Source organism: Oncorhynchus tshawytscha, linkage group LG08 (genome assembly GCF_018296145.1).
Source record: "Oncorhynchus tshawytscha isolate Ot180627B linkage group LG08, Otsh_v2.0, whole genome shotgun sequence".
Classification (NCBI taxonomy): Eukaryota; Metazoa; Chordata; class Actinopteri; order Salmoniformes; family Salmonidae; genus Oncorhynchus; species Oncorhynchus tshawytscha.
This window is the reverse complement of record NC_056436.1, coordinates 25,283,257-25,296,154: the sequence shown is the minus strand read 5'-3', so window position 1 is coordinate 25,296,154 and position 12,898 is coordinate 25,283,257. Positions and strand designations below refer to the sequence as shown.

General features: G+C 42.4%; 1 protein-coding gene across 2 annotated transcripts; it reads right to left on the bottom strand.

Moving 5' to 3' along the window:
• LOC112246784 (guanine nucleotide exchange C9orf72-like) lies at positions 1-11,704 on the bottom strand. 2 transcript variants are annotated; one of them, XM_024415323.2, is made up of 11 exons: positions 11,070-11,427; positions 10,816-10,948; positions 7,404-7,860; positions 7,145-7,240; positions 3,493-3,557; positions 2,686-2,758; positions 2,242-2,358; positions 1,688-1,923; positions 1,433-1,490; positions 1,199-1,308; positions 1-1,083 (listed from the first exon to the last, which is right to left on the bottom strand). In XM_024415323.2, the coding sequence occupies exons 2-11, from the start codon at positions 10,857-10,859 to the stop codon at positions 897-899; spliced, it is 1,443 nt and encodes a 480-aa protein (XP_024271091.1). In that variant the 5' UTR covers positions 10,860-10,948; positions 11,070-11,427; the 3' UTR covers positions 1-896. The 2 variants fall into 2 exon arrangements, with proteins under 2 accessions (XP_024271091.1, XP_024271088.1); XM_024415320.2 differs by lacking the exons at positions 10,816-10,948; positions 11,070-11,427 and adding an exon at positions 11,460-11,704.
• Between the last annotated feature and the right edge of the window lie 1,194 nt (positions 11,705-12,898).

Below are 12,898 nucleotides of genomic sequence, written 5' to 3'. Positions count from 1 at the left end.
CACATTTGACATGTTTATGTAATATTAAACATGTATCACTGACTAAGCCCTTCAAATAGGTTAATAAAAATGGCTGCAACAGCAAAAACATAAGCAACACATTCACAAATCTATCAGTTCAAAGCCAGTCAGCTTGTGTGTGTTTCTGCTCCACCAAACAAGAGTCTGGTTCATCTTCAAGAAGACTGCGTTCCAGAGAGGTGGTCGTTCGGTTTCTCAAGCCTGATGACAGTTGCCCACGGACAAAGAATATTCTCTCCACGAACTCTTGGGATGCAGGGGCAACAACCAGATCCAGTGCCACAGCTTAGGATAAACAGCCATCCTTGCTAGAGGTGACTTTCTCACTCTCTCCCCCAGTAGTAGTAGATTGCAAGTGAGAAGGCACGGCACCTGGCTGTCAGTCTGAAGTTTGTCGTTGTAGATTGTGAACGGCTCCAACTTTACAAGCTGTTCTAGCTTAGCCCAGTCCGGCTCTGCGCTTGCCCTCAGATTTCTTCCCTGTTAGCTAGTGATAGCAATGCACAAACTAAGCCTATTTGAAACGTCAGCATCTACTGGCAGTACTTAACCACCATATTCAGAAGCTCAAAAACCCCATTAGAAAAAAAAGGTTACATCGTATTAGATTTGTTTAGAAGGGGAAATAAACAAATCATTTATGATGGCTTCCATTTTAGTTCATTTTGCAGTCAATTATACGTTTCAGCATATGTTATTATTTGTTTACTATATTGTTTTTACAATTTTAGGTTTTATTTTAGTTTACTATAATAACCTTGGTATACACCGTCCAATGAAATGCTTACTTACAGGTTCCTTATTGACAATGCTACAATAATAAGAAATAATTAAAGATAAGAAACAAACAAGTCATGAGGATAAGAGTAAAAGAGTCAAAAACTCATGAGCACATCTCGCTCCTGTACACTGGTGTAGAATGGCTTCCCAAATACAAAGGAGTGCAGTCCAGCCCTCAGCTTCTCAGCAAAAGCCATGACAATATTCAGGTCGCCTTCCACCATCAGGTCGAGGTCTGTCTTCAAGCTGCGCAAGGAGCGGAAAGGCTTCTTTCCCTTTTGCCTGAGGGTGGGGAATTCAAACATAAAAAAGTTGTATTACACGGTGTCCTGCTGTGCTGGGACAAAAGTCCTATTGAAACCAATTACATCTGCTTCCATAGCAGGAGGTAACTTACGTTTCATCTTCAATATATTTGAGTAGCGCGAGAGCCTTCCTGTGAAGGATCAGCAAGAACTGGGCTAAGTAAGTACTTCGCAGATTGAGGCCTGGCTTCAGCATGAACACCTGGGAACAACACCGAGAATCAACTATTATTGTTGGCCCTGATAAGCCAACAAAAGGGCGACATATGAGGAGACCATTTTTCAGCACCACAAATATTGTTGCTTCCTTATTTCTGGTGTCTTACCTCATCTATAAATAACTTCACCAGAGTGTCTTTATGCATAACATCCTGAAAAATATTTCTGAGAAAAAAAAGTGGAGCTTTTAGTGGTCACAAAAACAGAATTAACATCCACATCTTTCATGAACGTTAATGTAAACCAGACATACAAATTTGATACATATGAAATAAAATCAATCAATGTTGTTAAGGCATCTAAATAAACACAGGCAATTCCAATTTAATTGGAATAACAGAACAGGAGAGAAGAAAGCATACAGGTTGGGGGTGAAGGACTCATCGGTGTGAATGACAGCGTCGGGGGCGATGTCATCCTCGCTGGCTGCCTTCCAGAGTGTGCTGAGCTCCGAGCGCATGTAGAGGCGCTGGTTGTACGTGTGCTCATGGCAGGGTGGCATCTGCTTCACCGTGTTGATGTCCACGTCAATGTGCGTGGTCGGGTAGGGCGAGTACAGCACCTGGCGGAAGGGCAAGACAAAGCTGCCCGTGGAGTCCTTGGTTTGGAGAAAGGAGGGGGAGAGTAATGAGGGGGATCACAATGCCAAACTGGCAGTCTGTTAAGCTATGACCTTTTGTTCATTTTTTGAGGCCTTGGTTTGAAATAAAATACTTACTTTGCATGACTATTAATTTGCATGCACTTACAATGGGATAATCGAGATGTGAGAAAACAAAATTAAGTAACCCTCATTGAACACATTGGACCGAAGATTGTTTTTAGTGCTAAAAAAAATATATACAACAATTGCCTGCACATCCACTGGCTCTCCAGGACCAGCATTAGAGAACTGTAATTTAGAGTGGCGTGGTACCTTGAGGAGGCCTTGCACAAACAGTCCTGTGTCGTACTTGAAAGAGGAGTCAGCTTTACAGAGCCGAGAGCACTTCCTCTCAGCAGGGGTGAGGAAAAGGCTCAGTGTTCGCACTATCTAGAGCACAAGAAAACACAAATATCAATGTGGAATACCTCACAACACATCCACATTTTAGTGAGGGAGAGAGGATTTGGATGAGAGTGTGGGTGTGTGCACGTGTTAACCTGTAATGTCAGATTTGGTATGCTGCAATTTTTTTTGTAGATACACAATAACATATGCAGACATGCCTGTGTATAGAACATTTTTATACAACTACTGTGTGCATGAGTGTGAATGCATATGCTGATACATACATACATACATACATACATACATACATACATACATAGGCTACTGTATGTATGTGTTAAGCACAGAGTATTGGCAGCCTGTCAGTACCTTGTTGACTTTGTCTGGGTTGCTTCCGACCACCATGGAGCAGCCACACGTTTGGAGATGAGAACTGATGGCCCTGAGAGACAGAGGCAATTTCAGTTGTGTGTATTTTTAAAAATTAATGACAAGGAAGTCACTTGATATTAATTTAGCATAATGAGAACATGAGCAACATTAAAATGTGTCCACGTGTTTGTCATAAAAACATTACTTTAATATAGGTCTCTAAAGTGACATAAGTGTTTCCTGACTACTGCAAGAACACTTAAAAGCTGAGTAAAGAAATTATGACTTGCAGTGTATTTGTCATCTCCACAGGCAGTTAAGATAATGATGTTTAGACAGATTTGTCAAGGGGTGCATAACTGCATTCCGCTGATAACTACAATCTCATCACAAATATAGTGTGCAAGGTAAGCAATGTGTACCTAATGGACCTGCCCAGTTTGGATAAAAAGGAAAGAAAAGCTGTTAACCTGAAGGAGAGTAAAACAATTTTTTTTAACCCTGTGACTATCCCACAAAAAGAAAAGCAGGGGCACTCAAGGTTGTTTCTTGAGAATGTGCAGGGTTTTCCACTTTTTGGCAACATTAGTTAGAGATTACTTATCAGTCTCAGAGCTCAATTTAGTCAACACTGCATTGCAGTATTTATACTTTTCCTATGGTTAAATAGTCACAGAATGGTTCTGGGTACTGTAAAAAAAAAATATATATAATAATAATATAAAAAAAACAGGTAGACAACTTACAGGCAGATGCTTCCAATTTTCAGAATGAAGCAGATAAACCTACAATAAAAGTGCTTACTTATGCAGGAAATCTTCATGGCAGCTGTCTCCAATGTCGTCATCATTTAGGATGGTGTCCTTGATCTAACACAGTTGGAACAAACAAGAGTTCTTTGGTGAAATAGTCCTCAAAATGAAGGACAAGATAAAAATGTTTGCCTACTGTAACTGTGGTGAGACAGAGTAGTTATTGCCCGAATTTGAGTAGTCTAATCCTCAAATTATTGTGGAATTGTGTGTGACTTTGCACATCTCATTGAGGAACATCAAAAAGATAATTAAAGCTTCAGTGGAGCCTCATTGGTTAGAACCTTCAGCTTTCTTTTCCACAGAAATTGTGGAGGCTTTTAAGTTTTAGTTTCATTTTCAACTGGGGTTTTTGCCTGGTAATGAAAGCTGTGCAAGACTTAACATATCAGTGAAACTAGTTGGATAGCATTCTTGGATACCCATGTGATAATGTGACAGTGAACTGCAGGCATAATACTGCAGGCATAATCTCCTTCTCATGGACATACAGTGGGGTCAGAAATTATTGACAGCTTTGATAAAGATGAGCAAAAATGACTATAAAAAAATACAGTATAGCTAAAAATAATTATGCTCAAAAAAAGGGGGGGAATTACACTGCTCAAAAATAAACAAAGGGAACACAAAAATAAGATCTGAATGAATTAAATATTTTTATTAAATACTTTTTTTTCTTTACATAGTTGAATGTGCTGACAACAAAAATCACAAAAATTATCAATGGAAATCAAATTTATCAACCCATGGAGGTCTGGATTTGGAGTCACACAAAATTAAAGTGGAAAAGCACACTACAGGCTGATCCAACTTTGATGTAATGTCCTTAAAACAAGTCAAAATGAGGCTCAGTAGTGTGTGTGTGGCCTCCACGTGCCTGTATGACCTCCCTACAACGCCTGGGCATGCTCCTGATGAGGTGGCGGATGGTCTCCTGAGGGATCTCCTCCCAGACCTGGACTAAAGCATCCGCCAACTCCTGGACAGTCTGTGGTGGATGGAGCGAGACATGATGTCCCAGATGTGCTCAATTGGATTCAGGTCTGTGGAATGGGCGGGCCAGTCCATAGCATCAATGCCTTCCTCTTGCAGGAACTGCTGACACACTCCAGCCACATGAGGTCTAGCATTGTCTTGCATTAGGAGGAACCCAGGGCCAACCGCACCAGCATATGGTCTCACAAGGGGTCTGAGGATCTCATCCCGGTACCTAATGGCAGTCAGGCTACCTCTGGCGAGCACATGGAGGGCTGTGCGGCCCCCCAAAGAAATGCCACCCCACACCATGACTGACCCACGCCAAACCGGTCATGCTGGAGGATGTTGCAGGCAGCAGAACGTTCTCCACGGCGTCTCCAGACTGTCTCATGTGCTCAGTGTGAATCTGTTTTCATCTGTGAAGAGCACAGGGCACCAGTGGCGAATTTGCTAATCTTGGTGTTCTCTGGAAAATGCCAAACGTCCTGCACGGTGTTGGGCAGTAAGCACAACCCCCACCTGTGGACGTCGGGCCATCATACCACCCTCATGGAGTCTGTTTCTGACCGTTTGAGCAAACACATGCACATTTGTGGCCTGCTGGAGGTCATTTTGCAGGGCTCTGGTAGTGCTCCTCCTGCTCCTCCTTGTACAATGGCAGAGGTAGCGGTCCTGCTGCTGGGTTGTTGCCCTCCTACGGCCTCCTCCACATCTCCTGATGTACTGGCCTGTCTCCTGGTAGCGCCACCATGCTCTGGACACTACGCTGACAGACACAGCAAACCTTCTTGCCACAGTTCGCATTGATGTGCCATCCTGGATGAACTTCACTACCTGAGCCACTTGTGTGGGTTGTAGACTCCGTCTCATGCTACCACTAGAGTGAAAGCACCGCCAGCATTCAAAAGTGACCAAAACATCAGCCAGGAAGCATAGGAACTGAGAAGCGGTCTGTAGTCACCACCTGCAGAACCACTCCTTTATTGGGGGTGTCTTGCTAATTGCCTATAATTTCCACCTGTTGTCTATTCCATTTGCACAACAGCATGTGAAATTAATTGTCAATCAGTGTTGCTTCCTAAGTGGACAGTTTGATTTCACAGAAGTGTGATTGACTTGGAGTTACATTGTGTTGTTTTAAGTGTTCCCTTTATTTTTTTGAGCAGTGTATATTATACTAACATAATTGCTCAGAGAAGAGATTTTGTTTTACAAGTAATAATCTTTCTCAAAAAGGTAGGGGTAAAAATGATTGACACCCGTTTTAAAATACCTCACCTTGCGAGGATAACTGCATGGAGCCTTTTTGTAAAATGTTTTATGAGTTGGAGAACACATTGTGAGGGATCTTAGACCATTCCTCCATACAGAATTCTTCCAGATCCTTAATATCCTTCGTCCATGCGTATGAACTACCTTCTTCAATTAAAAACATGGGGTTTTCAAGACCTGAGATAACTATAGTTTTAACTATGCTTTGTGGAAAGTAACTTTTTCCAGGGGAACAACTACTTGATTATAGATTCCAAAAAATAACTACTTTTTAAAACTATTTGAATATGCATCTCAGAAAGTATTACTTTTTAAAACTATTTGAATACAGATTGAGAAAACTACCACTTGATATAACTAGTTGGAGATTGGGTGGTGGCTGTTTTAATCTGGCTTTGGCCAGATCAGTTTTTAGGTCTGGAGCGGCAAGAGCTGCCGGAATGGCAAGAGCTGCCGGAATGGCAAGAGCTGCCGGAATGGCAAGAGCTGCCGGAATGGCAAGAGCTGCCGGAATGGCAAGAGCTGCCGGAATGGCAAGAGCTGCCGGAATGGCAAGAGCTGCCGGAATGGCAAGAGTGTTGGGCCAGTAACCAAAAGGTTGCTGGATCGAATCCCCGAGCTGACGAGGTATGTCTGTCGTTCTGCCCCTCAACAAGGCAGTTAACCCACTGTTCCTAGGCAGTCATTGAAAATAAGAATTTGTTCTTAACAGACTTGCCTAGTTAAATAAATGTAAAAAAAGAAATGTAAAAAAAAGCTGACATGCAGGGCCCTCCAACACTGGGAAGGATATCAAACCCACACTGGACAGGAACCTACCGGATGTTACTTGGCTGTAGACCTGACCCAAGTAAGGACAATACTGTTGGATTCCTGGAGAAAGGTCCATTTTGGTCTACGCTTATGTTATTTCACACTCTCATCAGTTGTTAGCCAGCCCCCCTTCCCAGGTCTGATTGAAAACCTGTTGAAGAGGACAGTCCAGTCCATTAACCCAGATGTAGGATATCAAGGATCTGGAAGGAGAAATAGTCTAAGATCCATCCCAATGTGTTCTCCAACTCAAAGCATTTTATAAAAAGGCTCAGTGCCGTTATCCTTGTAAGGTGAGGTATTGAAGACAGGGGTGTCAATAGTTCAAAATCTCAAAAATTGTATTAGTAAAAAAAATATTTCCCTTTTTTTTGAGCATACAATATAGTATACAGTATTTGAATTATTCATTTTATTCAGTAATTTTTGCTAATCTTCATCAATGTTGTCAATTTCAGACCCCACTAACTGTTAAAAGCAAAGTGGCAACATAAATGGGTCTGCAGAGTATAATGAGCTTTACTATATTTTTTGCACGATGAAAGTGTTGCCAAATGTGCACGATGGCTTCTGATACTCACATCTATGTCCTCTGGGACACTGTGTGTCTTCATGGAGGACAGCAGCTCCATGATGGGGACAATCTCTGATGTCAGCACAGAAATTATGTTGTAGCCCTGTATGTCAATGACAAATACCGGCATGGCAGGCTAGGTGATTCAGGTGATAGTACTGGGCTATAATGATAAATCAATTTCCCTAGTGATGGATTGAGAAACACTGCCTTAAGGGGGTGGCCTAGTAGGGGATAGACTTGGAACTTAAAATCTGAACACTTACTTTCTGCATCCAGATGCGTCCCTTGCGGATTATGTGTTTGAGCCTCTCCACACAGACAGTGTGCAGGGGCAGGTAGAAGGCCAGCTCTGTCTGTGGAAGAATAATGGACAGGGCACACGTGTTCTTGTCACCCTTCAGCTCGCCGTCAAAGATCAGCGAGACAATGATGACACCCTTCTCAGCTAGGACAAAGAACTTGACGTCCACCGCTCCACACTCGGCGCTGCGCAGAATCTCCCCGTTCAGCGTGTGATTGGCCAGGAAGGTGACTTCACCGTCACTCAGCAACAGCGGCTGCTCACACCTGGGAGCCCAGATGTGACGCACTCGCGGGCCTAGGATGTTGTCCCAGTAGGCAAAGGTGGCGGCGAGGAGAGGGCATTCTCCTTCGACAGTCACCTCTGTCTTAGCCACTGCGGGCGACTGAGGTGGGCCAGAAGACATGTTGTTACTGTACCTGGGGGTGGGTTGGAAGACCAGAAAAGGTGGAACGTAGATCACACCTGGCTGGTAGAATTATACATCTATTTATTGTTCAAGCTATCTTATAGGAAGAGAAAATAGATGTCATACAAAGAATCCATCCCACAAACTAACAATATTGAACTCTTGCACCTTCATAAATACAAATCTCCATTAAAAACAGGCAAGTTTAGTCCCATAGTGTATAAGTCCACACAAGACATAATACCTTTTAACTATCTAAAATATTAAACAAATTGGTCTGTATTTTCCAGTGTTGTGTTCGGGAGCAAATCGAGTCCGAGTCAAGACCATGATTGTAATTGTCAAATCACCATAATAAGAGTTCAAAATGTCCAGTATTTCTGTGTTCATATTTCAGATCATATGGATTCTATATAGTGAAACAATGCATGCTGAGGGAAAATAGAGCCATTCTATGAATTATTATTAACCCAAACACAGCAGGGAACAATAATTATAATTACTTTCAATGATGTTCTGATTTAATCTCTTTAGTTTTGTTGGAAAGGTTTAACACTAAAGAGAAAAAAACATGTCCAATAAGGATTTTCTGTGCTGGTCTCTGGGGAGATAAATCTAGCTATCCAAGTCAGCCATTGGCTAAGCCATCAGAAGCTAGATAAAAGGCATCTGCCATTCAAATCAAATCTTTTGTCACATATGCCAAATACAACAGGTGTAGACCTTAAGTGAAATGCTCAACTGTATTAGGTAATTTTTTTTGGAGTGACAGTGGAATCAACCAATCACATTTTGACTTAATAAGTGGGACCGTTTTTACAAAAACATACAGAAACTTCTGCCTTCTTGAAGGCCAATAGGTCATTGGGCAATAGCGAGCATCAGTTTTTACAAGGTCTAGCTAGCTAGTTTGCAGCGGCTGCAGCAGGTGTTATCAAAGAGGATGTTGTTGCTAATTTGTTAACTTCTTTTTGAAAGCTAAGTTTCAAATGATCATCATCTGGTGAGTGGAACTGGATTTTTTTACTGCAGCATGCTTGCCGTTAGACATCTATTTGAAAATACCTTGTGTGCATGTGAAACATTGTTGCATTTAAAGTGGAACGGCAGCATTTTAGCAATATGAAACCTTACTCAAATCTGTTCATATACACCCCCAGAAAGAAGGACACTTTAAAATGGTCTGACAAGCGACCACTTAGTCATTTTCATAAATTCCTAGAATGTTTGGGAAGGCATTTGTGAAAATTCTATAGCAATATAGAGTGGGAAAGTGAAGTGCATTTGGACAATTAAGACACTGCAGCAAATAAAACCGAATAAAAACACTCAGACCGGTGCGCTGTAGCCAATCAGAGTGACAGTAGACCATTACAAACAAGCCATGTGCCACCCGCGGCCCGCGGGATGAGTTGGACCGCAGAGTAAAGGAAAAGCAGCCAACAAGTGCTCAGCATGTGGGAACTCCAAGCATTCCAGGTGAAGCTGGTTGAGAGAATACCAAGAGTGTGCAAAGTGTGGCTATGTTGAAGAATCTCAAATATAAATTCTATATATATATATTTTTTTTTTTAAAGTTACTACATGATTCCATGTGTTATTTAATAGTTTTGATGTCTTCACTATTCTACAATGTAGAAAATAAAATGAAGCAGTTTTATTAGCTGACAATGGGACTCGGGAAGAAATTACATCCTCACTGTCTGAGACGAGTACAAATGTATCTGACACAGACACAATACCGAGACACTCAATATGTGGTCTCGAGACCAGACTTTACAACACAAATATTTTCTGTAATTCAGGGCTCATCTGTGAAAGAGACCATAGTTTTAGTATGACTCCCTGATAAAATAAAAGGTTAAATAAAATGACATTTTGACAGCTGTCATCTAGCTAGCTGCGTTACTGTTAGCTCTCGAAAACACTAGGCGTTATTCAGCACTAATTCCAAAAAGTTTTGGGACACTAAAGTCCATGGAGAATAAGAACACCTCCTCCCAGCTGCCCACAGCAATGAGACTTGGAAACACTGTCACCGCTGATAAATCCATGATAAATTGAGAATTTCAATAAGCATTTCTCTAAGGCTGGCCATGCTTTCCACCTAGCTACCCCAACCCCGGCCAACAGCTCTACACTGGCTCCAGGTCATCTGTAAGTCTCTGCTAGGTAAAGCTCCACCTTATCTCAGCTCACTGGTCACCATAGCAACACCCACCGCGCTCCTGCAGGTATATTTCACTGGTCATCCCAAAGCCAACACCCCTTTGGCCACCTTTCCTTCCAGTTCTCTGCTGCTAATGACTGGAACTCATTGCAAAAATCACTGAAGTTGGAGACTTATCTCCCTCACTAACTTTAAGCGTCAGCTGTCAGAGCAGCTTACCGATGCTGCAGCTGTACACAGCCCATCTGTAAATAGCCCATCCAACAAACTACCTACCTCATCCCCATATTTGTTTTTCTGCTCTTTTGCACACCAGTATTTATACTTGCACATCCTCATCTGCACATCTATCACTCCAGTGTAAATTGCTACATTGTAATTACTTCGCCACTATTGGCCTATTTATTGCCTTACCTCCTTACTTCATTTGCACATACTGTATACAGATTTTTCTATTCTGTAATTGACTGTACGTTTGTTTATCCCATGTGTAACTCTGTGTTTTTGTCGCACTGCTTTGCTTCATCCTGGCTAGGTCAGTTGTAAATGAAAACTTGTTCTCAACTGGCCTACCCCGTTAAATAAAGGTGAAATAATACAAAATAAATCTGCCTTCTCCCTAGTTTTCAGCCATTAGCTTCGCCCACGTCTGGCTCGTGTGAACCACAATCCCGACGCAGTGTTTTAACGTTTAGAAACGTCAATAATCATTGCTTGCGATACGGCTTTCGAAACATATGGCCCTTAACCTACATCCACGATAATGAATCCTTCAAATAAAAGAGATACACTTACTGTAGCAGTTGTGTACATATCCATACAGCTATGGGTGCCTCCATCCAACAAAACTACACAGCCAGGTGCATGCTAGATGGCTAACTAGCACAAGTGGTCACCTCTTGACTTGTCTATTTTCTGTAAACAAGCGCTGTAACATGGATATATAGCCTTAGTGGGAACATGAACCATATCAAGGTGTGTATCAATGTAACCTTTGTTTTCTTCTTGCTGACATGAAAGATAAGGTCCTTATACATCCAAAACCTTACCGTGGCGTAAACTACGTCTGTTAATGTTTAGATTGAGTGTCGCGGCTCTTAACCAAACTCCCACAAGACGTCTTCGTCCAATGAGCTATGTTTAATGGAACTGAGAGTCATGGTCAAAGGCTCGGTTACTGTCTACAACAAGTGGTCAAGGTTAATGTTTTCTGGGGTTTAAATAATGTGAAACATAAAAGGAGAACTACACATCTTAATACAGAGCCAGTAGCTGACTCATTACTAGTTAGTTAGGCGTATGTATGCATTACAAGTAGTAGCTAGCTAGCCAAGCTGTAACGTTAGTACATATAATGTTAGTAAACGTGCTGTAAATAGAAACTGGCATGTCCGAAAACATTTCCAATTATATCTGCATTTAAAAGAGGCTTTACTCACCAAAGTCTCAATGTATTTGGTTTGTAGCTCGCATAAATAGTGTGGTATGACGGCACAAACATATGTTAAAAGTGCACTCTGCCACCTACTGTGTGGGGGTGCAAACGGGGGAACGTTAAGCAGAGGAAGAGAAAGGCCCAATTCAGCGGAAAATCTTTCTCCCTCCCATTGTTAGGGCGGAGAGACATGTATCTTGTCAGTATATCCATACTATTTGCTTTAAAAGAAAAACACGGAGAAATAGAATCACTTCCTCATTCGTCAACACTACATTATATGTCGTGAAGGCACACTGCCGTCTAGCGAAATATTACGGGTATCTAAGATAGATGATGTAATTTTACATGCAAAACAAATAAATAATATTGAAGGTCGATTCATACACTGAGAAAACCAAACATTAGGAACACCTTCCTAATATTGAGTTGCACCCCCCTCCCTCAGGGCATGGACTCCACAAGGTGTCGGAAGCATTCTACAGGGATGCTGGCCCATGTTTACTCCAATCTTACCCATAGTTATGTAAAATTGTCTTGATGTTCTTTGGTGGATCATTATTGATACTCGTGGGAAATTGTTGAGCTTGAAAACCCCAGTAGCGTTGCAGTTCTTAACACTAACTGGTGCGCCTGGCTCCTACTACCATACCTCATTCAAAGGCACATAAATCTTTTGTCTTGCCCATTCTCATCTGAAGATGATGCATTCTCAATCGCACTCTACACTTCCCTTTCCCACCTGGACCAAAGGAACACCTATGTGAGAATGCTGTTCATTGACTACAGCTCAGCGTTCAACACCATAGTGCCCACGAAGCTCATCACTAAGCTAAGGAACCTGGGACTAAACACCTCCCTCTGCAACTGGATCCTGACAGGCCGCCCCCAGGTGGTAAGGCTAGGCAACAACACGTCTGCCACGCTAATCCTCAACACTGGGGCCCCTCAGGGGTGTGTATTTAGTCCTCTCCTGTACTCCCTGTTCACCCACGACTGCGTGGCCAAACACGACTCCAACACCATCATTAAGTTTGCTGACGACACAACAGTGGTAGGTCTGATCACCAACAACGATGAGACATCGGGAGGAGGTCAGAGAACTGGCAGTGTGGTGCTAGGACAACAACCTCTCCCTCAATGTGAGTAAGACAAAGGAGCTGATCGTGGACTACAGGAAAAGGCGGGCCCAACAGGCCCCCATTAACATCAATGGGGCTGTAGTGGAGCAGTTCGAGAGTTTCAAGTTCCTTGGTGTCTACATCACCAACGAACTATAATGGTCCAAACACACTACGACAGTCGTGAAGAGGGCACGACAAAACCTTTTCCCCCTCAGGAGACTGAAAAGATTTGGCATGGTTCCCCAGATCCTCAAAAAGTTCTACAGCTGCACCATCTAGAGCATCCCGACTGGTTGCATCACCGCCTGGTATGGCAACT

Excerpts from the sequence above, each read along its gene's own strand:
- LOC112246784 (XM_024415320.2), bottom strand. The coding sequence starts at position 11,521 with ATGTTTGTGCCGTCATACCACACTATTTATGCGAGCTACAAACCAAAT. Across the intron at positions 2,759-3,492 it reads CATGAAGATTTCCTGCATAA|GGCCATCAGTTCTCATCTCC; the intron begins GTAAGCACTTTT and ends TCTGTCTCTCAG. Across the intron at positions 1,309-1,432 it reads TGAAGTTATTTATAGATGAG|GTGTTCATGCTGAAGCCAGG; the intron begins GTAAGACACCAG and ends TGTTGTTCCCAG.